Source organism: Staurois parvus, unplaced genomic scaffold (genome assembly GCF_062004578.1).
Source record: "Staurois parvus isolate SC_StPar_1 unplaced genomic scaffold, SC_StPar_1.0 ptg000696l, whole genome shotgun sequence".
Lineage (NCBI taxonomy): Eukaryota > Metazoa > Chordata > Amphibia > Anura > Ranidae > Staurois > Staurois parvus.
The window spans coordinates 3,937,867-3,965,723 of record NW_028318492.1 but is presented as its reverse complement, the minus strand read 5'-3'; the positions used below and the strand labels follow the sequence as shown (position 1 = coordinate 3,965,723).

The 27,857-nt window shown below is 42.4% G+C and overlaps 1 protein-coding gene and 1 long non-coding RNA gene across 4 annotated transcripts in view; one reads left to right on the top strand and one right to left on the bottom strand.

Moving 5' to 3' along the window:
• The window catches only part of FRMPD4 (FERM and PDZ domain containing 4), a 463,469-nt gene that overhangs the window by 433,080 nt on the left and 2,532 nt on the right, over positions 1-27,857 (top strand). For both annotated transcript variants that reach the window (XM_089652996.1, XM_089652997.1), the window contains 6 exons: positions 1,824-1,950; positions 6,210-6,299; positions 6,701-6,883; positions 8,869-9,004; positions 14,366-15,409; positions 15,683-16,936. In XM_089652996.1, the coding sequence (XP_089509122.1) occupies positions 1,824-1,950; positions 6,210-6,299; positions 6,701-6,883; positions 8,869-9,004; positions 14,366-15,409; positions 15,683-16,936 (2,834 nt within the window). The remainder of the gene's footprint in view (positions 1-1,823; positions 1,951-6,209; positions 6,300-6,700; positions 6,884-8,868; positions 9,005-14,365; positions 15,410-15,682; positions 16,937-27,857) is intronic.
• The window catches only part of LOC149446140 (uncharacterized), a 79,463-nt gene continuing 67,016 nt past the window's right edge, over positions 15,411-27,857 (bottom strand). For both annotated transcript variants that reach the window (XR_016306263.1, XR_016306265.1), the window contains one exon: positions 15,411-16,073. This is a non-coding gene — a long non-coding RNA (uncharacterized LOC149446140). The remainder of the gene's footprint in view (positions 16,074-27,857) is intronic.

Sequence of the window (27,857 nt, the reverse complement as noted above, 5' to 3'; positions counted from 1 at the left end):
AAAGGATGCTGAACAGCATTATCTGTGCACTTTATGCTAGCTGCTGAGACTTCAGAGAGTCCATGTTTCTTGCATAGAGCCCCACCTTATGCCTGCAAGTGGTACATCATAATATTCACATACAATATGTCATAGCTGATTTTTTCTTATTAACCATAATTTAAAAAAAACACTTTATTTTCCTTAGCTATTTGAACCATATTTTGATTTAAAAAAAATACTGTAAAGAATAACTGCTCTTTAAGATTCTCCTGCTACCATCATCCCTACAGGCTGTACAAAACTAAATGGGATGCTGTGTGTTACTGATGAGATCAGTGTGTTTGCAAAACGTCGTCCTGCAGCCTCCCAGGAGAAGGTCTGTCCTGAAGGCGCAGTAATTCTTTACAGTGTTAAGTCAGCTTTACAAAAATAGCACAGTATGTTGTCCCATATGGTTGTAGCAGCATAGTGTGACAATACTACCTACCATCTTCCCTGTCTGTTTGAACTACAGAGTCCACAACTGCATTTAGAACGAGCTTACTCAAAACCTTGTGTTCTTTTGGGCCACACATGACCAGTGTTTACTCTCTTTTGTTGCAGCTTCTTAGCTCACCATGGAGTACACACTGTGCATGTGCAGCCCAAAAGAACAGGACAGTGCTCCCTCCCATATCACTAGGGGGTTCTGGTCCCAACTTCACTCTACAATAATGCAGGATGGAGCCATTGCTGGCTGCAGAGGATTTTAAGACGCTTCTTCTAAAAGCAGTTAGGGAAAGGGAGCTTAGGCGCACTATGCTGCTATACCAGGGGCAGACTGACCATTTGGAAACTCGGGCAAGGTGGCTCTGTATAAAATAGTATGGTAAAAGGAAAGTTTACAACTAAGTCAGGGCCCATATGTAAGCCAGGTGGGGAGGAGCCTTAGTACAGATGGGGCATGGCAGCCAAGTACCCCACACCTATGCAGAGGCAGAGGCAGTCAGCACAGCCAAAGCCCTGTTCAGGGTAGATATCCCAGGAGAGGTGGACAGAGTTCAGCAGGAGCAACTGCAGCAGTCCCATCTCTGGAATGACTAAAGGAGAGTCATGAACTGAATGCCTAAAGTCTAATGGTCAGATCAGAGTCCTCTGAGTGAGTAATAATGACTCTGGGATCATGAGAGCAACTGCAGGGAGCATACCTGGCTGGGTAGAGCTATGGACTGGGACTTGAAGGGACAGACTCTCTGAGGGAAGATGGCTGCTAAAGTGCTGCATATGCTTTCACATATGACTGCTTCAGAGCATCCACTACATGTGATTGGCTACATACTGTCAAGTGACTCCAGAATGTATGTCGATGTGATGTGACTGTTTTGTAACATTTTCCAAGTAACACCAGTAAAGTACAACAAACTTATATACTTGCATATGTGGAATTCCTTCCATTGGGGATATGAAGATCAACAAACATCTGGGAATGTCCTGTGGAGGCCTCTGGCATGGAGTGGGGCACAATATGGCAAAGGGTACAGCCTCAGAAGGGGGATTAGTGTTCTAGAAAGAACAGGAGTGGGGCAGGGACTTGTGCTTTGGCACCAACATCCAGCTAATCACAGAGCCCCTCTTACAAGCAGCATGCCATGCTAAAGCACAGGGAGCCTGAAGTTCCTTGGTCAGTCTGTGTCACCACAGGCTGACATGCCCCTCACCAAGCCAATGATCACAGTGGCATCATTTTGTAGGTTGAGTCCAGTAGCTGTATCATTACATGTAACATTATATTCACATTTAAAATCTGAATTGCACCTTAACTAATGCATATAAGAAATAAACAAATGCTGATCTCCCTACAGAAAAGAATGGGGATTAGAGACCTTCCTTCCATCTGCTGTGTTGCAAAGCATGAAGGAAAAGAATATAAAAAAAGCACTGTCACACCTTGTCAAAGCTAATCAAAACCTCGTCCCTGCGGGCAAAAAGGTAAAGCATTCATGTTGAAGAAATGTAAAATATAAGAAAGAACATGAAAAAGCTATTTACAGTATGAGATTTTACCACTCTGTATCCAGAAATGTATAGCTCTATCAATTATTTCTTAATGCATCAGATTTAGCTATTGCATTGTAAAGCCAGTTGATAACTTGTACACTGCTATAACGGCCTGGACATTGTTATGGGAACTCCTGACACTGTCACTGACCTGAATTTCTTAAGATACAGGGCACAATTCACTAAAGCTTATCGCATGAGTTAAGTCAGTCACATGACCACATATCACTTACGATACTGAAAATGTCAATTCACTATTGCTAGTATGCAGTATTTACTGAAAATAGAAAAAACACTCGGTAAATACCGCATAAAAATACCTTAAAGTCAATTCACAAAAGGAAATTAATAATTAAATGCTTGCGGTAATTAAGTAGTGGTCCAGGCATGCGGTATGTACTGCTGTCAGCACTGTCATGGGTTGTTAAGGAATGGGTGGCCGCAGAGTCCCTAACAACCCATGAGTCATCAGCTGTCAGTGGGGAAGCCCCCAGGTCCCGGCCCCCCATATGAATTAGTATAACCCCACCCCCATGTGACATCATTGACCCAGCATGCCATGGTTGATGATGTCACGCATGTCACCGGGTGGCCCCGCCCCTTAACCTATTTAGGAACTCTCAAGCCAGCGGAGCAGTCAGACGGTCGGGAGCAGATTCTTTTTTTTCTTTTCCGGGTGGCAGCGGCGGGCATCATGATTGACGTTGGATCTACTTTGGGGGACATTTTTTTTATTTTCCTTCTTTTAATAAAGGACTTGTCAAAGACTGTATCCTGTATTTTTTCACACTACAGGTTTTTTTGTGAATGGGCAGCGGTACCATGTACCCCATACTCATTCACATGGGGGGCTGGGATCTGGGGGCCCCCTTGCTAAAGGGGGCTTCCAGATTCCGATAGTCTCCCCATCCACACCCCAGGGTTGTGGGGAAGAGGCCCTTTCCCACATCAACATGGGGACAAGGTGCTTTGCCCCAAAGCACCCCCCCATGTTGAGGGCATGTGGCCTGGTATGGTTCAGGAGGGGGAGTGCTTTTTACATTATGGCATGGTGGTTCCCCTCAAAATCCACACAAGACCCGAAGGGCTTGGTATGGATGGAGGGGGGACCCTATGCCGTTTTTTTATTATTTTTTTAACCACTTGCCCTCCTGAGGATTTACCACCCTTCTTGACCAGGCCATTTTTTGTGTTACGGCACTGCATTATCCAAATGAAATTTATGTCCTTTTTTCCCATGAATTGAGCTTTCTTTCGGTGGTATTTGATCACCTGTGCGTTTTTATTTTTTTGCTCTATAAAAAAAGGCCAACAATTTTGAGGAAAAAAAAACAATATTTTTGACTTTAAACATGTCCAGTTAAAAAAATTGAAATTTTGTCATAACTTTAGGCCAAAATGTATTCTGCTACATGTCTTTGCTAAAAAATAAAAACCCAATACGTCTAAATTAATTGGTTTATGTGAAAGTTATAGCGTTTACAAATGGCGGTATATATACTGGAATTAAATTTTTTTTTTACTAGTAATGGCGGCGATAAGCGACTTATAGCGGGACTGCAGAGGACATTCTGACACTGGGGGGAACCGACTTGGTGTCACTGACATCGCCAGTGATACCAATACAGTGATCCGTGCTAAAAAAAAAGCACTGACACTGTACTAATGGCACTGGGCAGGAAGGAATTATAATGAGGGGTGATCAAAGGGTTAACTGTGTGCTGGGAGTGTTTTACTGTGGGGCGATGTGTTGGTGCTTCACTGTAAGCACACTGCTTTGGATGGCTGTGCACAGCCATCCAAGGCAGTGTGTCTGAGCTGACAGGGAGGAGGACTGTTAGTAAACAAAGCAGCCCTCCTCCCCATCGGAGATCCTCAGTAATCCCCCGGCGGGGAATCACTGCGAGCACCCCCCCACCCGGAAATGCAAAATCAAGTATATATACGTGATTTTGCGCACCCCTGCTGCCTTATAGCAGTATATCTGCTATAGGGTGGCAGAGAAGCGGTTAATTGCCAGCAATTCTTTCTTTTACATTCAGTTGTTAGTGGGGAACCCCACTGACAGCTGAAACATTATCGCATGTTTTTCACTGCTAAAATATCGCAAGACTTGATAAAATAACTCATGCGGTATTATAGTAGCGTTTTTTCTCGTAAATTCAAACTTTTTTTTTTAAATGCTGTGCAGTATCCTACCGCATACTTGCATTGAATTGTGAATTGTGCCCAATATACTTTTGAATCTACTGAAAAACAACATACAGTTGAACACCAGAACACAGTTTGTCCTGAATGAAAGACCTAAGGAAGCTAAATTGTAATTAGGTAATGTGTACAGAAAACGAATATGTAATATAATATAAACTATTAATAAAGCATCAGAGTGATTCCTACAGTCTGTTTTTTTAAGTTGGTCAACTATTTTAATACCAAGGTCTAATCATTCATCTAAATATTATGATGCATATGACATTATCCTAAATAAACTATACTACATTTCAACTTTCCAGTACTTAAATGTGGTGGCTGCATTTGATTTCTGTTTTTTAGTTTTTTATACTTTATTTTCACTTGATGGGATATTCTCCTAGATTGTAAGCTCGAAAGAGCAGGGCCCTCGAACCCCTCGTGTATTGTATTGTTACTGTCTTGTCTCATGTTCTGTCCCCCCACTATAATGTACAGCGCTGAGCATGCCCTTTGGCGCTATATAAATACTGTATAATAATAATAATAATATTGCTTAGTGGGTGGAATAATGCTGGCCATCAGATTAAGGACAGTTAGTGGGAGGAAAAAGATGCTGTGGGTAAACTCTCTGATTTTAAGGTGAATATTGTGGCAAAAACTGGTTATTTTATCTTTTAATTGATTATTCATTTGCATCTTGTTTTTTCTGCAGTTCTGATTAAAAAGGTTAGTTCACCTGTACAGAAAAAAATATAAAGATGGATTAACAACGAACACTCACTCTTCCTCCCTGGTCCCCGCTGTATTTACAGCACCCTTGCAGGCTGTTCAGTGGTTTGATCATTTGAAATCCCTACTCTTCCCCCTCTTCTCAGTGCAACACTGCTGAGACAGACCAGATTGATTCTGATTTGTCAGCACCATTGCAGTGAATCAATCTGGTCCTTCCCGAAAGAGCTGCACAGAGAAGAGGGAGGAAAATAGGGATTTCCAGAATGCTGGACTGCAGAGGTGCTGCCAGCTCAGCAACCCTAGAGGTAAGTGTAGAGGGGACTGGAGGGTAGGGGAGGGTGTCCAGTGTTAGTTCACCTTTTCCCACCACTAGCTGTTCTTAATCTGATGGTCAGCATTATTCCAATGACAGGTCATCCTGGACCTGCCCAAACCTGTGACTGGACAGTGAAAAGAGAAGCAGCACAGTGATGAGCTCATCTCTCCTCCTATCAGCATTCTCTTGTCAGCATACAAATGAAATGGCCCCTGCTGTACAGGGAATGCAAGAGGCTGGTCCCAGGTGAAATGTATGTACTTCCACTGCTCTCATTTAAAAAATGCATTTTAGGATGAATTATTGATTACACAGCTGCGTTACCACTAGCTGTTTGGAACAGTTTTGAAATTTTTCACTTACATGTTATTAGCATTTTTTTTTTTTTAGAAATTTACTGAGAATCCCCAAACATTACACATTTTTCTGAAAGCAGATGGCTGTTTTTTTTGGGACACAATATTTGTGCAGTCCTTTACCAAATGCAAATTTTCAGGAAAAAACACACTTAAATGAATTTTAATGCACACAAACACAATATAATACATATAAGATATTGTTTCTTCAAGTATATAGATGCCAAGCATGTCAAGATTTAAATTTGTGCCCATGAAATATCTACCTAACGTTCAGCTTTAAAATGCCTTTGCTGCTGTCTGTAGGTTCGAAGGGTAGGTATGTTAGGTGTGTATACACCATGTGGGTTGTTTGAGTTGGCATCGGATTGGGCTAACTGTGAAGTGAGTGAATGTGCAGGCAGTTGAAAGCTACTCTGGACCAGTGCTGTGTTGTATGTCAGCAGTGGTTCCATATAAAATTACATAGGGCATAAAGAAATGACATTCATATGTAAATTAAATTGTATGGCAAAATGAAAAGTAACAGCAAAACCCTCCATGATCCTCCTAAGCAGACAGCACATTTTAACCATCCTTTTTGCTTTTTGCAGCTATCTGCTCTACAAGCCAAAGTGCACTACCTGAAGTTCCTTAGTGACTTGCGCTTATATGGAGGACGTGTATTTAAAGCAAAATTGGTTGTAAGTGCTCTATTATGTAATACTTTATGCATAGTCTAGCATTTCAGACACATGGCTGTCCATAATTTATTTTTACTGCAATATGTGACTTTCTGTATCAATCAATGTGTAATTAATTTTGAAAGCTGGTAAAAAGGGTCATCAATATTTCCTGGGCAATTTCCCACATGTCTTCTAGATTGAGTATACATGGAAATTATTGAAATCATTTTCCCAGCTGTACAAATATACATGTTGCATCTTACTTTAAATTGTAATATCTTTCCCAATCCATATTCATTTAATCAGCAAATGCATTTATAATGTTTACTCCACTGCGCAATTTATTTTTAACCTTGCCTTGATAAATTGGCCAGCAGATAAGTAGAAAATGTAACCCTCTAATGTCCTTGTGCTTACAGCAGGGAGAAAAGCATTCAGATGTGACCTTGCTAGTTGGTCCCCGATATGGTATCAGCCATGTAATCAACACAAAAACAAACTTGGTAGCCCTACTTGCTGACTTCAGTCACGTGAATCGGATTGAAATGTTTACAGAAGATGAAATAACAGTTAGAGTAGAGCTTCATGTTCTTGATGTAAAAGTAAGTACAGTTGCAAATTTTTTTTTTTTTAAAGTAGAACTATAGGCAAAACTTTTTTTTTTTGTTATTTTGTATAGATTAAGGGAGGGTTATAACCCCTGGCAGATTTTTCTTGCCTTCTGTGTCCAATTGCCCCATAGCCAAACAGGAAGTGAGAGGAAATCCCTGCAAATGAAGGGGATTCCTTGGGGACGTCCAGGTCACCAGAACTAGTGTTCCCATTGGAAGATTTCCACTCTAATACTTTTCTGGGGACGATCCAAAATTTGGGATTTTTCTTTTACTTTCACTTTCAATGATAATGGTAAACAGGAAAAATAAAAAGGGTGGATCTCCCTAATGGGGACACAGACAGCAATAAAAACTGTCAGATGTTCTAATCCCTCGCCACTCTATCCACAAAAAAAAAAAAAGTTTTGCCTTTAGTTATACTTGAAGACCGAATCTGTGTATTTGTACTGCCCTAGACACTTCCAACAGCTGCTCTGCCTGCCCCTCCCCTCTGCTTCCCATTCACAGAAGGATTTGTATTTTGTGAATGGGTTTACTTAATACAAAGCACTCTGTGATTGGGCAGGAGGAAGGGAGGGATGGGCACAGGAGCTGAGTCCAGAAGGTCCAGCACTGGAAGTACAGCAATACCTACATGAAAGAAAAATATATTTGAAATATATTTTTAAAATATTCTTTCCAAATATATTGACATATATTTGAAATGCTACAATTTTGACCATATTCAAAATATTTCACTAAAGATAGATAGATAGATAGATAGATAGATAGATATACACTGCATGTTGAAATGTGTTTTTATATATTACAAAATATGTGAAAAATATGTTTTCAATATATTCTTCTGATTATTTTTAACATATAAAAAAGTAATTTTAACATATATTTTTACATATATTTGTAAATGCATTCCAAAAATGTAGTATTGTATTTTTAAAGACATACAGTATATTTGAAATGTACTTCTAAAAATATTTTTCATATATATATATATATATATATATATATATATACGCATTGAAATATATTTTGAAATATATTGAATATGGCCAAAATTGTAGCATTTCAAATATATGTCAATATATTTGGGAAGAATATTTTTAAAATATATTCTATATGGGTAGTTCTGCTCTCAGCACATAAAAAAATTGTAATTTAAATAGGGAAGTCCATGAGGCACCATGCATTCTGTTGGATTTAACACTAGTAATCCAGAACATTTCAGAACGTGGCTGAATTTCTGGAGTTCAGCTGTATCTGGCTCTTGCTGCATCTGCCCTTGGTTGCCCTAACAATGAAAATGTAGCACAAAAAACAAGTTGGGGTGTATTCCATCATAACCAGTTCAAAGACATCTCCCATGTTGTAGGATGCATAACAAAATGTAATAGGTCATATATCAGGTTTAAATTGAAGCAACATTTCCATCTAGCTTTGTATCAGTAAGCTGACCATAGCCAGGATGTTTTTTTTTTTCATTCAGCCATTGGACTGAATGAAAAAAGATGAACAGATTCCTCCATCCACGGAGGATGGAGGAATATCCCCTGCTGGGACATTGTGTTCTTAGAGCAGGCCTTTTAAAATACACTGATCAGCGGCAAAAGCTGATTGGATGCAGCCACTGAGTGAGAAAAGTTTTCAAATGTTCCCGTTCGACAGAAGTCAATCTACTTGATCAAATTTCGAAGTCCCAACCATTTGCTTTATCTAAGATTTTCAACAATATGCTGTCCATAAAATAATGCTGTAGAATTTAGATCAAACTGTAGTTGATCCAAACAGAAAAGTTGTCTAATAATGGCCTTTTTCAGTGTACATTGGAATAGCTTCCTTCCTACTGAACTGTTGCACAGGGATGTGTACTGTGCAGTTCAGTAGTATGAAGTTGTGCTTTGAAGTTGACAGCTCAATTTGCATAAGCTAATTTAATGATCTGTTGTTATGTTTTATGACCTCATTTTTTCTTACAGCCTATAACGTTGCTTATGGAATCATCGGATGCCATGAACCTTGCCTGCCTAACAGCAGGTTATTACCGACTTTTGGTTGATTCCAGACGTTCGATATTTAATGTGGCAAATAAAAACATGGCCAATCGTGACGCAGGTATATTGACTATAGTTTTTGCTACACATCTAAACTAACCCCTTAATGCCTGAAAGTGAAACAAATCCTACCAGCTGAACTCAGTTTTGCAACTTTGGCAAGTGTTAATAAACTGGATATATCATTGCAACTACTTTTTGTATCCAAGTGAAATATACAGTTGCAAGAAAAAGTATGTGTACCCCTTGGGATTACGTGGAATTTTGCATGAATTGGGCATAAAATGTGCTCTGAACGTCATCTAAGTCACAACAATAGAAGAACACAGTCTGCTGAACATAATACTACACAAACATTAGATGTTGCCATGGTTTAATTGCACATAACATGTAAACATTCACAGTGCAGGGAGGAAAAAGTATGTGAGGCCCTAGCTTAATGACTTCTCCCAGAGCTAATTGGAGCCAGGAGTGAGCCAACCTTGACTCCAATCAGTGTGATGATATTGGATGTGTTGCTGACAGCTGTCCTGCCCTTAAAAAACACACACCTGCTTTGGGTTTACTGATTTCAAGAAGCACTGTCTGATGTGAACCATGCCTCGCAAAAAAGAACTCTCAGAAGACCTACGATCAAGAATTGTTGACTTGCATGAAGCGGAAAGGGTTACAAAAGTATCTCCAAAAGCCTTGATGTTCATGTGTCCACGGTAAGACAGACTGTCTACAAATGGAGAAAGTTTAGCACTGTTGCTACTCTCCCTAGGCGTTGTCGTCCTGTAAAAATGACTGCAAGAGCACAGCGCAGAATGCTGCATGAGGTAAAGAAGAATCCCAGAGTGTCAGCTAAAGACCTACAGAAATCTCTGGCACATGCTAACATTTTTGTTGACACATCTACAATAAGGAAAACATTAAACAAGAATGGAGTACATGGGAGGAGACCACGAAGGAAGCCAATGCTGTCCAAAAAGAATATTGCAGCACGTTTGAAGTTTGCAAAAGAGCACCTGGATGTTCCACAGCACTACTGGCAAAATATACTGTGGACAGATGAAACCAAGATTGAGTTGTTTGGGAAGAACACACAACACTATGTGTGGAGAAAAAAAGGCACAGCACACCAACATCAAAACCTCATCCCCACTGTAAAACATGGAGGAGGGAGCATCATGGTTTGGGGCTGCTTTGCTGCCTCAGGGCCTGGACGGATTGTTGTCATTGATGGGAAAATGAATTCCAGAGTTTATCAAGACATTTTGCAGGAAAACGTACGACCATCTGTCCACCAACTGAAGCTCCGCAGAGGATGGGTGATGCAACAGGACAATGACCCAAGCATTCAAGTAATTCAACAAAACAATGGCTGCAACAGCACAGAATACACCTTCTGGAGTGGCCCAGTCAGAGTCCTGACCTCAACCCCATTGAAATGCTGTGGCATGACCTTAAGAGAGCGATTCACACCAGGCATCCCAAGAATATTGCTACACTGAAACAGTTTTGTGAAGAGGAGTGGTCCAAAATTACTCCAGATCGTTGTGCAGGTCTGATCTGCAACTACAGGAAACGTTTGGTTGAGGTTATTGCTGCCAAAGGAGGGTCAACCAGTTATTAAGTCCAAAGGTTCACATACTTTTTCCTCCCTGCACTGTGAATGTTTACATGTTATGTGCAATTAAACCATGGCAACATCTAATGTTTGTGTAGTATTATGTTCAGCAGACAGTGTTCTTCTATTGTTGTGACTTAGATGACGTTCAAAGCACATTTTATGCCCAATTCATGCAAAACTCCACGTAATCCCAAGGGGTTCACATACTTTTTCTTGCAACTGTACCTTGTTTTTTTCTGGATAAATTGGGCATTTATTTGGTTGTAAATGTTAATGGATATCTCCTGATTTCTTTTTAATTATCAAAGGAACACTGGACAAAATAGTAAAATAAAAATCATTTTTAAACTTAGCTGTTTATTTCTCGTCATTACTGCCACCAAAAAATAAATCCCAAAATAAATTTTCCTACTCCTGATGATTGCAATATAAGTGTATATTATTTGTTGTTTGTACCCTTAGTGGGGCCAAGAGACATTAGTGTGCATTTTTTTTATCTTATCTGAGGTGATTGGAGCCGTATTAGTGCATTTGCGACAGAAACAATTGAGTACTGTCCGTGATACTTTTTTATTTGCACTAACATATAATTTTGAGGACAAGCTTTCAGGGAGTGTCCCCTTCTTCAAGGTCCAAGCAGTACTAATATTTATCTTATCTAAAATACACTGATCCTGACACTAAATTAACCAGCTGCTGACCGCAGATAGCCGAATGACGGCTTCACTGCGGCCGGCCAGTTCTGGGTGGACGTCATATGACGTCCTCCCAGAACGCGCTCTCCTGCGCGCCCCAGGGGGCGCGCACCCGGTGATCTCTGTGTCCTGCGGACACAGCTGATCACGTGATGTGGTAAAAGGCCAATCACAGCGGCCTTTTACCACGTGATCAGCGGTGTCCAATGACACGCTGATCAGAGGGAAATGCAAGTGCCGGTTCTCGGCTGCACTTTCCTCACGCTGTCAGATCGTGAGGAAAGTACTGCCGAGAACCGGCAGTTGTCAGAGCGGGGATCGGCACCGATCATCAGGGCACTGATGATCAGTGCCCTGATGATCGGTGCCCAGCAGTGCCACCCGCAAGTTCCGCCCAGCAGTGCGCCCACTAGCTCCGCCCACCCGTGCCCAGCAGTGCACCCACCTGTGCCCAGCAGTGCACCCACCTATGCCCAGCAGTGCACCCACCTGTGCCACTCTGCAGTGCCACCTACCTGTGCCCAGAAGTGCCACCTACATGTGCCCAGCAGTGCCACCCACCTGTGCCCATCCACCTGTGCCCACCAGTGCCACCCACCTGTGCCCACCCACCAGTGCTGCCCACCAGTGCCACCCACCAATGCAGCCCAGCAGTGCTGCCAGTCAGTGCCACCAGTCAGTGCCCAGAGGTTGTGCCAGTCAGTGCCCAGCAGTGATGCCAGTCAGTGCCGTCTATCAGTACCCATAATCAGTGTCACCTATCAGTGCTGCATATTAGTGCCGCCTATCCGTGACCCCTAATTAGTGCTGTCTATCAGTGCCGCCTATCCGTGCCACCTCATTAGTACTGCCTATCAGTGCCCATCAGTGCCGCCTATCAGTGCACATCAGTGCTGCCTCATCAACGCACATCAGTGAAGGAGAAAAAATACCTGTTTGAAAGATTTTATAAAAGAAACAAACTTTTTTTTTTTTCAAATTTTTTGCACTTTTTTTATTTATAGCGCAAAAAGTAAAGTGCCCAGTGGCGATTAAATACCACCAAAAGAAAGCTCTATTTGTGAGAAAAAAATGATCAAAATTTCATATGGGTACAATGTTGCATGACCGCGCAATTGTCAATCAAAGTGCGGCAGCGCTGAAAGCTGAAAATTGGCCTGGTAAAGAAGGGGGTATAAGTGCCTGGTAGGCAAGTGGTTAAAAAGGGTTTTTTTTAAATCCAGTCTAAAACATACTGACCCTGAGCTTTGACCCAACCTCAACCCTGACACTAATCTAGATCAAGCCCTGATCTAGCTATTTTATCATTATTTATTATTATTATTTGTTTACCTTCTTTTCCTCTGACAATGTACCTCACTCTCTATTCAGAAAGAGATTACGGGGAGGGTTTACCCGATGATCACAGGCTATCATAGCTATCGTGATCAGCATTGGTCCTCCTGCTTCCCTATCATTAGTATAAGACCCCAAGCTATCAGTGACAGCTCAGTCTCCATGCTGGGAGTGCCTATATGTGGCCCTTCATAAGGCCCACTTCTGTGATACTGCATATATGTATGAGGCCAGCATAAACAAATTGACTACTTTTGACATCAATATACGGATTTACAGTCTCTCTTACTGCACAACACATTGTACCTGCACATTCTGCATTTAAGTTGGAAAATTAAAGCAATGCACAGTGTTTTTATTATTTCTGTATTCTAGTAAAAAAAAAAAAGTTTATTTCTTTTACATTTCTTTTTAGTCAATTAAGTATGAAATATTGAATAAAAAGTTTCATATTTGCCTTTTTGCAAGTGGCAAATGCAAATCTGTTCCTGAGACGTTTTACTACTTTGCTGAGAGTAAAGGCCTGAACTGCCAGACCTCAAGTTACATGTAGATGAATGAGTCAGCAAAATGTCTCAGGGGGGCAGGAGGGCCAAACACTACTGTTTCTCCCTAAGCAGATTTGGTGCCATCTAAATCTTCAGTCAGAAAGAGCAATTAAAATGTGCAGAGCCGTTGTTGAAAGCTCTTATTACACAGCCTCAGCTGTCTCTCTGCTAGGTGCAGTGAGATAGACAGGCTGGCCCTCGGGAGGCTGGAAACACTATCCAGCCAGGTTGGAAGTCATATAGAGGCCTTTAGGTCAAAGCAAAGTTATTCTTTAAATACTGTATTTGGCTGTGCTTGCCTCTGTGCTTGTTCACAATTTGTCTTCACATTTGATGATATGCTTGTGTTAGGTTTCATAGGTATCAACATGTGTAGTTGATATACTGTATATACTGGTATATACTGGTAATTAGACATGTGCATTTCATTTCATAACAAATTGATTTTCGGACAAAAATGTGATTTTCAGAGATTCTGCTGTATACGAATCTCTGAAGGGACATAGTAAAAATAAATGAATCCGAAAAAAAGTTATAACGTCACATGATGTGATAGTAGTTTGGTCCATGGGGAACTTAATTCAATTTTCAAATTAGTTTGATAATTCAGATTCGAGTAAAGTTGTGATTTAAATTGTATTTGTAATTGTCAGAGTCAGTCAATTCAGTTCCACAGTCTAATGCAATTCTTAGGTTTGAAAAATTCGGGACTGCTGAATTGTGCATTATTTATTCCATTGCATCCCAAAATATCAAATAGTTTTGATATGTGTATAAAGAATACACTCAAAATATCAAAACCAAAAACTAATATATAGCAATCTTTGGGAAAAAAATGGCAACATTTTTCAAATCCAACTGGGCGAACAAATATACGAAATGAATGCCGAAGATACAAGTGGTTCAACATAATGAATATGAAAAAATAAAATTCTTCAATGAAGGAATGCATTTAACTAAACTAAACAACAATTTCTGAAGTGCGCATGTCTAGTGGTAATATAACAAACTGAAAAGACATTGTTTAAAAAATTCCTGTTTGTCATGAAACTCTTGCTTGTTCCAGTGAAAAAGCAGAGATCCAGATGTTACATTTTTCTAGAGCTCTTTTTCCCAATTTTGTTAATCTAGAATTTTTCTTATGTTGCCTTAAAATATTCTTTATCAGTCAAAATATATTTGTATAATAATATTTCCCTGTTTATAACATAGCTATATTTTTTCTTTAGGAAATGAAATTCGAGCTAAACCCAATTATCATGATTGTGATTGGAATTACTTACCAAAATCATCAATATTTGCTTATGAAGAAAATCAGGAACCACAACAAATATTCGTAGACTTAAAACAAAGAAATATTGATGTTTCTGAAAGTCCTTTACATCACAAAGATCACCGGAACTTGTACATAGAAACTACTTTTAATTCAGGAGAACTTGATCAGCAGCTAACCAAACAATGTGATCACATTGACTTAGAGAATAGCCTTGGTATTAACCAGTCATCATTACTGTCTCTCTCAGGGCTGGAACACTCTAGCACAGCACAAGATTCTCCTAGGAGTGCAAAAGTGTCTTTTATATTTGGTGACCATAACCTGGACACCATAAACCCTCAGACACTTGGCTATGAGAGATTGCTGGATGAAAGCCCTGAAATGTTAGATAAACAAAGTGTAATTTACTTAAACAATGCCAATGACATCAAAGACTTAGACTTAACGTCAGATGCTGAAAGCATTCATTTTGCTGCTAATGCTGTTTATGCAAATATATCTGAAAGTAAAATATTTGGGAACACAGAAGGAATTGAAGAACCCCTGTTACATGACATATGTTATTCTGAAACCACAGATGATGTTGAGGACGAAGATGAGGCAAGTTGTGAGGAAGATATTATAGTGCCAGAGGATAATAGAACAGATATACTTAGCATGTCAGGATCCAGTGATGATATCATTGATCTGACCTCACTTCCACCACCTGAAGGAGATGACAATGAAGATGATTTTTTGTTGCATTCCTTGAACATGGCTATTGCCGCCCCTCCTCCTGGTTTCAGAGACAGCTCGGATGAAGAAGACTGCCAGAATCAGTCTGCTTCAGCTGTCAGTGTGTCTGTCGATGACATCCCTGTGTCTCTAATAGATGCTGTTCCAACAAACACAGATGAAAAATGTGAGACAACCCTAGAAGAAGCAGTAGTAGTTTCAAATCTACAAGCAATGCAAGACTTGGCTGTGTCAGAGGAAATCCAAGCAGATGACACCTCAGGTTCTTTCACCATTGTGACATTTATTCATTAATGTACAGATCCATTATTCCATCCCTTTGAGCCATCTTTTTTGTTTTATTTTTTATAAACCTTCAAGCCATCCCTCATTTTATCCACCAGACCTTCTATTTTTTTTATGATTTCCATTTTTTTTTTTATATCAAATACCTATGATTTGTAGAAAGGTATGCTTACAGTTGGTTTAATCATGTTATCACAAAAAAATATTACTGTGGTGGTATAAAACATTAACATGGACATTTCTTTCACAGGTGTTACAATATTAAGAGCTTATAGTCCTGAATCATCGTCGGATTCTGGTAATGAAACAAACTCCTCCGAAATGACAGAGAGTTCGGAACTGGCTTCTGCTCAGAAACAAATAGACAATCCATCTCGAGTAATCTTTCCAACTGGTGAAGGTTACCAGCCACTGATAGCAGAGCAGACTGAATTTTCTCTAGCCAAGAACCAAGCAGGATGTATGTCTCTTAAATGTTCCACTTCCTTAGTGAATCGGCAAGCGGTGGATCTCCAATCAAAAGCTGTGCCTTCAAAACAAATGCTTCATTCTGATAACATAGAAATGGAACCAGAAACCATGGAGACAAAATCTGTCACCGACTATTTTAATAAGATGCAAATGGGATCCTTGGTGTATGCCTGCAAAAGGAAAAATAAACCAGATGCAGAAATGAAGACACATTTTGACGTGAATGTTACTGTCAAAAAACAAGCAGGTAAACGAACAGAAAATGAAGGAGAAATGAAAGCAAAACTAGAAATGCATCCCTCTAAAGACTGTCAACAGTTAAGTAATTTTAACTTGGAAAGAACTGCTTTTCGTAAAGACAATCAGCGATGGTACAACACCACAGATAAGGGAACTAGTGACAGGTTACCATCAGGAACAACATATGCTAAGACATTGCCAAGGCTTTCTGGTGTAGCAAACAGCAAAATTGAAAATAATAGCAAAGATGACATAAACATTGAAACTGTGCTTTCTGAACAAGAGGATATATTTATCTCCAATGCAAACTTCATTTCTTCTTCCAAAGAACTTGGTGAGTCTGAAGCTGATGACACCTCTACAGAGAATATTTCTAAGCTTGCAGATACAGATCAGAGCATAAACAGGATTTGTGAGTATCACATCGCCAAGAATATGTCATCACTTCAGAGTGAAGGACACTTTTCTCTGCAGAGCTCCCAATGTTCATCTGTGGATGCTGGCTGCAGTACAGGTAGCAGCTCATGTGCAACTCCAGTTGAGTCCCCACTGTGTTCATCAGATGTTAAGCATATTATGTCTGATACAGCGGTAAAGAGTGGAAATTATGTAAGCCCTGATGAGAGACAGTCGATCCTTCCAAACCATGGGGCATCATATCCAGAGCTGCATCAACAAGGTGACACTTGTCACAGGATCAGTGTTTCTGCACATACACCAGTGAATGCAGACCCATTGTTTGGAACCTTAAGAGATGGAAGTCATCGGATTTCTAAAATTAAAGAAACCACAGGTACATCAATAACTGATTTACACACTATGAATTTTGTTCAGCACGGGGAACCTGTACTGCATGCATAGTTCACAAAGTAAAAATGTTGTAGAGCAGGTTCATTAGGGTACCTACTTATGCCTCCACAGCGATGCTTGCCTTCCTACTGTAGAATTGGAACCCCTTGAAAAATGCATGCTTCCAGCTATGGGACGTATATGCAAACTCCTCCCCAACTGCTACAATGCAGCGCTTGTTCTGTAAGTAACTGATCACCAAGTCACACTTTATGGGTGGGAGGGTGTAAAATTAATTGTAGGGGTAGGCAGCACTCTGAAGCTAGTGCTCACTATACATAATCTCTCTTTCTCTGCTTCATTAAAATATAGTACTGACTAACTTTAATGGAAAATACATCTTATACCGTGTTTTTTAAACAACAAAGTAGAGAAACTGAAGGGTATGTATCAATATTGTAGCAGACAGAATCTGGGGGCAGCTGTTCACGACCACCAATCTGTTTCTATCTTTCATTTTCAAAGTATAACCAAAGTCGAAACTTGTATTTAGTTCTGTACAGAGTGGAGAGATGTTAGAAAACCTGTGGGGTTTTTATTGCTGTCTGTGTCCCCAGGAGATTTGTCCTGTTTACTGTCATCACTGAAAGAGAAAAAAAATCCCATAGTTTTGATTTTCCCCAAAATAGTAATAGAGCAGAATTCTTTCCATAGGGACACTAGTTCTCTTGAGCCTGGTGACAACCAGGGATTCCCTACCTTTGAAGGGACTTCCTCTCACTTCCTGTTTTGGCTATGGGACAGGAAGTGAAGAGAAATCTCCCCAAAGGGACACAGATGATAATCCTTCTCTACTCTATCAGAAAGGAAAAAAAGTTTTACCTTTAGTTCTACTTTACCTGAACAAGCTGATGATAGAAGCTGATTGGTTACCAAACTCTGACTGCTCTAGTTTGATCAATTCCTCTCATTGTACACAAAAGACACTGTAAAGTCCAGTACCCACCAAGGCCCCATTTGTTATTCTTGCACAACCATCTTTCTTAGGACAGAATAAGAGGTTCACAAATCATAAAAGACAATACTGAGCATGTCATTACTGGTCTGTGATAGATAACAGACCTGTAAATGTCCAATAAAGAAAAAAATCCTTATTATCTAAAATGACAGCTTTCACTAAAGAGCCCAACAAGGGGAAATTATAGGCATGAATCATTCAGTGCCAAAACAAGTGCACACATATTTTACAATTGACTAACATATTGGGCCATACTGCTCCTTAAACCATGTCGGCCAGTACTACTGACTTCTTAGCAACAAAACAAACTCATCTCATGTTTATATATTTTGCAGTATGTAAGACAATAGGGAAAACATATCAAGCTTCTGTTTTAGTAAATGTAGCCAGGAGCATCTAAAGTATAACTAAAGGCAAAACTTTTATTTTTTAGCTTTGGATTGAGTAGAGAGGGATTAAAAAATCTATTACGTTTTTATTACTGTCTGTGCCTGTTAGGGAGATTTACCCTCCCTGTTTGTCACATTTATTGTTATCACTGATAGTGAAAGTCAAAGAAAATATGGGGGAAGTCTTCCAATGGGGGCACAAGTTCTGGTGATCGTAGTGACAACCAGTTATTCCCTCATTTTAGAGGGATTCCCTGTTTTGGCTATGGGCAAAAAAGAAAATTTCCCAATGCAACACAGATGGCAAAAAAATAAACAAAGAAAAACAAAAGAAAAAAAACTGAGTGGGGTTATAACTCTCTGTTACTCCATCCAAAGTGGAAAAAAACCTTTGCCTTTAGTTCTACTTTAATTCCTTACTCTTACCCCCTTCTTGCTCCCCAGGTTGAGATCTGGATAAGCACACATTATCAGCATATAATGTACAAGGTTATATTTCAGTTAGTTTCCACAGCTCCACACGGCTCTAAATTTTTTTTTTTTAATTTATATTCACAGGATCAATCTGCCTTCCTATTATCTTGCCATCCTTTAAATGTTCTTTATTCTTTGGTAGGCAAAATTATCACTCGACAACATGACACTATCTTTGCACATACTTCAAATGTTTAGGTTCCATGTAGTGAGCTTCAGGCAAGGAAGTTGCTATCTAAAGCTGGCCATACATGGGTCAGTTTTTTTTTCATTCAGTCAGCAGCTGGGGATGGGAGAATCCTCCCCACTGTCAGAATAAATAAATCAGCGCTGCAGCCTATTGCTTGTGGCACTGATCGAATGGCTTTTATCTGACAAGGTGGTTGAACAAAAGTTAGTCAATAGTGGCCAATCACGTACTGAAAGTTGGCTGGTTTAGTGGGGACCAGCCGAATATCGATCCATGGGTGACCGATTCCAATTTCGATCCACATATGGCCAGCTGTAGCCCCTGTTTGATGTGCAGTTGTCATGGTGCTGCACATGTGATCAGTTATTACACTAGCCATTTGATGGCTTAATAGTTCAGTAGAAAGCACAAGCAACTATGACATATTCATGGCATGCCTTAAATGCAACTGTTATGGAGCAAGGCATGTTTGGAAGCCGAAAACAATGTACACAATGACCACAAATGTATAACACCCCTACAGTAATGCGTTGAAATCTATTGACCATGATAGCAACTGCCACATACTATAGCCATAACTTTACAAATGCTGTAATATCCAACTGTTAAAGACAGATAAGCATTAATTAAAATATGATGCAACCGTTCGGTATTAATGGGTAGGTGATTCCTTTTATAGATGCTGCATTTAGGTTCCTCCCAAAGGTGCTTTGGAAAAACTACCATTAGGCCTCATGAACATGAGAGTAAAAAATGCTGCTTTTACAGGTGTCCGGCATTTTTTTTTTGTATGCGTTTAAACTCAGTTCAGTGGCCATGCACATTGGGCATTTAGTCTTTGGTCTTTTTTAAAGAGCACCATATGGAGGCATAAAAATACTCCGAAGCTGTGTTTGAAGAGGAGCTTATCAGCATTATTTATGCGTGAACATGCATAAACATGCGTAAATACGTAAACATGCACATAAACACATGCCTTTGCACGTTAATTTATTCTAGTAGCTAGAATACATGAATATTCTAGCCAATAGAATGAGTTTATGCTCAAACGCTTCTAAACGCCATACACCTGCAAAATGCACATAAATGTGCATAAACATAAAAGAAAAAACTGGAGATTAGAGTCATTGCTAACATCTGGCAGCATAAATTCATATGCTTGTGTGCATGAGGCATTAAAGTGATTGTAAAGGGAAAAATATTTTTCTTTTGGAAATAAAAAACATGGTATACTTACCTGCTCTTTGCAATGGTTTTGCATAGAGCAGCCTTGATCCTACTCTTTTGGGGTTCCCCCATCAGCGCTCTTTGCTCACCACTCCACCCCCGCTGTGTGTACTCATGCAGACTCGCATTAAAGGGATACTAACATGTGGGATTAATATGTATTTTGCAATAATAATGCCTCCTTTCAGAATGCTAGTTTCCTGACTGCCATTCTGATGCCTTGCTTACCCAAAACAAGTATAGGAATAAATAGTTTTCACTCTTTTATGAAACGCATTTACAGTATACTTGTTCTCGAACTAAAACTTACTAAAGTCAGACTTAGCCTGGCATTGATTATTTTTAGAAGGGGGATAGCAATGGCAGTCCCCCAACTTCTATCATGACAGTAACTTTAAGCACATGCTCAGTAATATGTTCACAAAAATGGCAAGTTCAAAAATGGATTTGCTTTAACATGTCTCTGTTTTTGTAATTTAATCTATGCAAATGCAAATGGCAGGCAAGCTTATCATGCAAGCTCAGGTTTTCTTTTTTTGATCATTGAGTATATTTATGAATTTTTCAGTTTTCATGAACACTTCTGAAAGTCTCCTGCAGCCCTCTCTCTGCTGCAGTATGCTTTTAACCAGCAGCACTAGACCTGAATAGTAAATCTTGCTAGACACAGTTGCTTTCCTGCTAAGAGCTGCTCATGTAACACTATTGTGGAAACAAATACACCACTATAGGTTGTGGAAAAGAATCAAGGCGCAATAAGGATCCCGGTTCACTTTGTGAACCCCTAAGCACCACATGCCTGAAGCATACACAGAGAGAGAACATTTAATGTTCAATATAGATTTTTTTGCAATCATGCACAGTGAGCAGTACATAGTGGCAAGGTGGTCAGTGAGCAGTACGTAGTGACAGAGCGGTCAAGGGGCAGTATGTAGTGGCAGAGCAGTCAGTGACCAGTATGTAGTGGCAGGGCCATCACTGTGCACTATGTAGTGGGAGGGCTGTCAGTGAGCAGTATGTAGTGGCAGGGCAGTCAGCGAGCAGCATGTAGTGGCAGGGAAGTCAGGAGCGGTATGTAGTGGCAGTACAGTCAGTGAGCAGACACTTGCCACAGGGCTGGTAATGGAAGACTTGCAGGGCTGCTATTTCTACTCCCTGTTTTCAGTTGCTGAATCAGCCATTGCAGCCACCTGTGCATGGAGGAAAGGAGGTGGCCACACCCCTGGTCCCACCCACCACCTCTGACTGTACAAGCTGAGTTCCATGATTCAATGTGCCAAGCAAAGGAGAGTAAACCTGAACTTCAGGGAGAATGACACAAGCATACCCAACAGACCCCCCCCCCCCCCCACTGCCGCTGATACCTACCTTGGCAGCTGTAGACCAGACAGCAACCCAGGGTGTTGCAACACAAAAAAGTCTGTTCCAAAGGATGGGAGAGGCTCTGGAGGTGAGATATGGAGGAGTTGATGGGAGAGCTAGTCAACAGAAGGTCTTGAGAGAAGAGAAGAGGGAGGTTTGGGTGCTATTTTGAGACAAGCTTTAGGATGTACCTCAGAGCAGAGTTGCGTATGGCTTTGTATGTTGTTGTTAGAATTTTGAATTATATTTGCTGGGTGAGCAGAGGGATTGGCGCACACTAAATGGTTGCTAGGATGGTTGAGTCTGGCAGCAACATTTATGATAGGCTATAGAGGGGATAGTCTGTGTAGAGTTAGGCCCACAAGGAAGGAGATGCAATAGTCAAGTCAGTTAGTAGGTTGGTGGTGTCATTGGGTAACATGGAAATGTTAGAGAGGTGAAAGTAGCAAGATTTGGACAGGTATTGTGTTTGGGAGTGAAAGGACAGGTCAGAGCCCAGAGTTATCACCTTGGCATCGAAGGAGTTAGTCATATTATTGATCTTGATGCAAAAATTGTGGAAATATTCTAAGCACATTTTACGAAGATGTACCTTTAGAAAGTGGTGTGACATCCATACTGATAGGCCATTCAGTAAATTAGTGATGAGAAAGGAAAAAGAAAGGTAACCGGTGGTTCAGAAAGACAGATTTGGTTGATATTAGCATACAGTTGATATTGGACGTCATGGAAATTTACCAACCAAACAAGGAAGGAAGTATATATACAGGTGAAACTCGAAAAATTAGAATATCGTGCAAAAGTTCATTTATTTCAGTAATGCAACTTAAAAGGTGAAACTAATATATGAGATAGTGTAAGGGACCGCCTGACAGCACCTCTATCAGTCCCCCGGTAGAGCCTCCCCAGCGTGCGGAGTCTAAGCACCGGAGCACTTGTTCACCAGGGCCCCTGATGGTGGGGATGGACTTGGAGCGCTCCGGTACCAGGTCGCAACTACCAGGTATCTCCAACAGGGGTAGAGGAGTCTGACAGGGGCTCCAGAGAGCTAGGAGTCTGATGTAAGGGAGCCTAGTGATCCCTGCGGGGTGGATGGATGGATGAGCTAAATCAGAGTCATGCAGGCCGGGACGGTAACTAGAGGATCGGTAAGGTACAAAACGGTAGGCAAAGGATAGTCGGGTCACACGCAGGGTCAATACCAGGAGGTCAGATCTAAACAGGAACATCCGGGAGCAGAGTCAGGTAAGCCAAGGGGTCAGGACGGGAGAAGGCAACAAGGTCAAAACAATCTAGATCAGAAGTACTCACACACAGGAAACAGGATACAAAGACCATTCGGCAACAAGTGTCTGTGCAGGGCTAGCTTAAATAGTCCGCCCTGCACCTGACAGGCGTAGCCTGGGTCCCAGTGCCTGCCTAGTACTGTCCAGATGACGGGTGCGCCTGGGTCCTAGTGCTCTGCCACCTATACCTCTCGGCAGACACCTACGCATGTGTAGACCCATGCGTCGCGATGGTTCCTGACAGATAGACTCATTACATGCAAAGCAAGATAGTTCAAGCCGTGATTTGTCATAATTGTGATGATTATGGCTTACATCTCATGAAAACCCCAAATCCACAATCTCATGCAATCAATAAAACAAGGTGTAACGGAAGCGTAGGCAGGACAGAACACACAAAAAAGAGGGGAACACACAAAGCTTTATTGAACTATGAAAGACTTTCAATCAGGACAGTTCATGGCACTCCGCGACATGCGGCCTGTAGGGACACCCACGGTAAGCAGGCTCACGGGGACTCAACAAGACTTTGGCTGTGGAGTCTGGCCTCAGCACAGCTCCCACACAGCTTACTAGGGACAACATCAGGCTCAGGGGGACGCAACGGGACTTTGGCTGTGGAGTCTGGCCTCAGCACAGCTCCCACTCAGCTTAGTAGGGACAACATCAGGCTCACGGGGACTCAGCAGGACCTTGGCTGTGGAGTCTTGTCTCAACACAGCTCCCACACAGCTTACTAGGGACAACATCAGGCTCACGGAGACTCAGCAGGACCTTTACTGTGGAGTCTGGTCTCAACACAGCTCCCTCACAGCTTACTAGGGACAACATCAGGCTAACGGGGACTCAGCGGGACTCTGGCTGTGGAGTCTGGCCCCAGCACAGCGCCCACACAGCTTTCTAGGGACAACAGCAGCCTCACGGGGACTCAACTGGATTTCTAGGGACAACAGCAGCCTCACGGGGACTCATCGGGACTTTGGCTGTGGGGCCTGGCCTCAGCACAGTGCCCACACAGCTTTCTAGGGATTACAGCAGCCTCACGGGGACTCAACGGGATTTCTAGGGACAACAGCAGCCTCACGGGAACTCAACAGGATTTCTAGGGATGACAGCGGCCTCACGGGGACTCAACGAGACTTTGGCTGTGGGGCCTGGCCTCAGCACAGCACCCACACAGCTTTCTAGGGACAACAGCAGCCTCAGGAGACTCAACGGGATTTCTAGGGATGACAGCAGCCTCATGGGGACTCAACGGGTAGCGATGGCTCAAGCACTCAGGGGGGCAGTCCAGGTAGCTATACTCTGGGCACGCCATGGGGCAGTTCAAACAAGGGTGATCTGAGCGCACAACAGGGGCAGTTCATGACAAGAGGGGTCTGGGCACACAATAGGGGCAGTTAATGGCTTCTAGGGAAACTCACGATAGGCGTCTTGCAGATGCACAGCAGCAGCTGGCTTCTAGGGGGGTAGGCGACTTGCGGACGCTCAGCAGCAGGCAGCTTCCAGGGACAAAGCGGTAAGCAGACAGGGCGGCTTCCCAGGGACCCAGCAATCAGCAGACAAGGTGGCTTCCCAGAGCCCCAGCGATCAGCAGACAGGGGCGACTTCCCAGGGACCCTCAGCAATGGATAGTGGCCCTCACAGCGGCCAGCTTTTCAGGGACAGCAGCGATTAGCAGGCAGGGGCCCCCACAGTGGCCAGCTTTTCCAGGGACAGCAGTGATTAACAGGCAGGGGCCCTCACAGCGGCCAGCTTTTCCAGGGACAGCAGCAATTAGCAGGCAGGGGCCCTCACAGCGGCCAGCTTTTCCAGGGACAGCAGCGATTAGCAGGCAGGGGCCCTCGCAGAGGCCAGCTTGCCAGGAACAGCAGCGGGAGTCCTGGCTGTGGGATCTGACCTTTGAGGAGGGGGGCTCCTGCAGAGTGCTCAGCGGGGATGGCCGCGGAGGCCCGGTCCCCACCCGGACCTCCCACGACAGTGGTGGCGGCGGGCTGAGAGAGTGGCTGGACAGCGCAGGAGGAAGAGACCAGCTGGCTCCCGCGCCGGCCTTTTTAAACTGTCCAGGGCGCTTCCGGGTTGCCCCGGCAATGGCCGGCCCAGCGCCACGTTGCCGAGGCAACAAGGCACGCCCCTTGACTCGGGCCGCGCTTCTCGTGAGCGTGGCCATTGTCACTGGTGGGCGCAGAGTGCGGGAAGCCCCCTGTGCCCACACTGCATCCAAAGGGGCGCACGGAGACATCTCGGCGGTCTGCCACTGGGGTCTCCTGGCAGGGGGGTCACAGTTCCTCCGCCTAGATTGCCGGATGAGCTGTGATCCTCGCCGCAGGGATCCCCTCCCCCCATCCTGCACAGCCTGGCTTCAGAGGCTGTGTGCAGGATGAGGACATGGCAAGGGGGGAGGAAGGGGGAGGGTGAAGGCACACTGTGACACAAGGATTGTAGATAAAACAATATCGGACCTCTGAAAAGCATAAGCATGCATATGTACTCAGTACTTGGTTTGGGCCCCTTTTGTAGCAGTTACTGCTTCAATGCGGAATGGCATGGAAGCTATCAGCCTTTGGCACTGCTGAGGTGTTATGGAAGACCAGGATGCTTCAATAGCGGCTTTCAGCTCTTCTGCATTGCTTGGTTTCATGTCTCTCATCTTTCTCTTGGCAATGCCCCATAGATTCTCTATGGGGTCCAGGTCAGGTGAGTTTGCTGGCCAATCAAGCACAGTAATCCCACGGTCATTGATCCAGGTTTTGGTGCTTTTGGCTATGTGGGCAGGTGCCAAGTCCTGCTGTAAAATGAAGTCAGCATCCCCATAAACCTCGTCTGCGGAAGGAAGCATGAAGTGCTCCAAAATCTCCTGGTAGGCGGCTGCGTTGACCCTGGACTTAATGAAGCACAGTGGACCAACACCAGCAGATGACATGGCTCCCCAAATCAACACAGACTGTGAAACCTTCACACTGGACTTCAAGCATCTTGCAGTGTGTGCCTCTCCATTCTTCCTCCATACTCTGGGTCCTTGGTTTCTAAATGAGATGCAAAAGTTGCTCTCATCAGAAAAGAGGACTTTGGACCACTGAGCAACAGACCAGGTCTGTTTTTCTTTAGCAGTCACCAAAGATCCATTATCTCCTGCGCTCAAATACTCAGATCAAACGGGCGTTAGTAACAGGCAGCGTGTTGTGTGTTCATCCGCTGGTGATTAGAGGTTGTACAGATCTATCATGAAGCTGGGGAAGCTTGACAAAACTGTAGAAGAAGATGAAAGAAAGAGCGCACAAACCTTGTGCATTACCTCAATAAATAGTGACTATTAACCCCTTCACGCCTAAGGGTAAAACAAATCTAAATGCCTAAGCACAATTCTGCAAAGTTGACATGTTAGTAAAACCGTACATATCGTCACAACTACTTTGTACATCCAGGTGGATTATACCTTGTTTTTTTCAGGACAAATTGGGCTTTCATTTGGTGGTAAATGGTCATGGATAGCTCCTAATTTTTTTTTATTATTAAAGGAAAACTGGGCCAAAATAGTAAAAAAAATCATTTTTTTAAATTTAACTGTGTGTTTCTTGTTACGACCATAACCTACCACCAAAGAACAACCCAAAATACATTCTCCAGTTCTTGACGATCGCAGCGATACCATATATGTGTATGTTATTTGTTGTTTGTACCCGTAGTACAGCCCAGAAACAACAGTGCGCATTTTGTTTTTGTCTTTTTTTTTATTTTTATTTTTTTACATAAAACACACTGTCACTGACATTGACATTAACACTAACTGACACTGATCCCAATTTTTTTTTTAATCCTGACCTTTGACCCTGACCTTTGCCCTTGACCCTGACCTTTGACCCTGACCTTGACCCAAACACTAACCCTGGTACTGAACTAGATCAAACCTTGATCTAGGTATTTTTCTTTATTTTTTAATATTTATTTATCTTTTTTTTTTTTTTTTACAAACTTTTTTTTTCTCTCTCTATGTCAGGAGTTCGAGAGATACAATGTATCTCTCTTCTCCATTCATAGAGAGAGAGAAAACAAGGGGGCCGGGCTGCACAGTGATTGATCACTGTGATAGCCAATCAGAGGCTATCACAGCGATCACGTGACCCGGAATCGGGAGTCCCGGGTCCCGATCGTTAGAACGGGACCCGGGGCTCTCAGTGACACCGCGGTCTTGGTGCTGGGAGCGCGCCGAGCAGCGCGCTCCCAGCACAAAGACAGGTACGCAAATATGCGGCCCCACGGAAAAAAGCCCAGGTCCGTGAGGCCACATATTTGTGTTACGTCGCCGTCAAGGGGTTAAGGAAATATACTCACAAAGTGATGGTATAACAGGCATAAGTAACCATAATCCAAACAGGGTTACAGGTAAATCCAAAAGGGGGGGGGGGGGAATGAAGGCTAACGCATTTCGAAGGGTGCTCCCTTCTTCATCAGAGCTGGGTTGAGCAGATAGGGACTTCAGTATGGCAGAGTTCCCATGGCAAGGAGATATTCAGCCACTGAGTGTCAGTATTACAGCAGTTCAGCCTGTAGAGTTGTAGGTGACACTGAGGAAGCTCTTAGACAGATAGGCAGAGAACCTGGAAGGAGCAGCTGGAGGCAAAGGGAGTGGAGTTTTTGAGGAGGAGTGGGTGGTTAACTGTATCAAAGGCAGAGAGGGAGAGATTAAATATACATGCTTTACTGCTTTGTAGCTGCCTGAAGTACACAACTACTAATGACTATCAGTAATTTTGAGACATTTGTGCAGTAGTGGAAGTATGTTTCATTATATCACTGAGCTCTAATATTATTAAAGTTATCTCTGTGGACTATAGCTACATATTCAAATGGGGGGTGGACTAATTATTTGCTGATATATAGTGGATACATGTCCAATTTGTAATTTATCGCAGGACAAACCTATATGATGCATGAGCATATTCCCTTCCTTTTCACAGGAATTGTAGCTCAAAGATAAA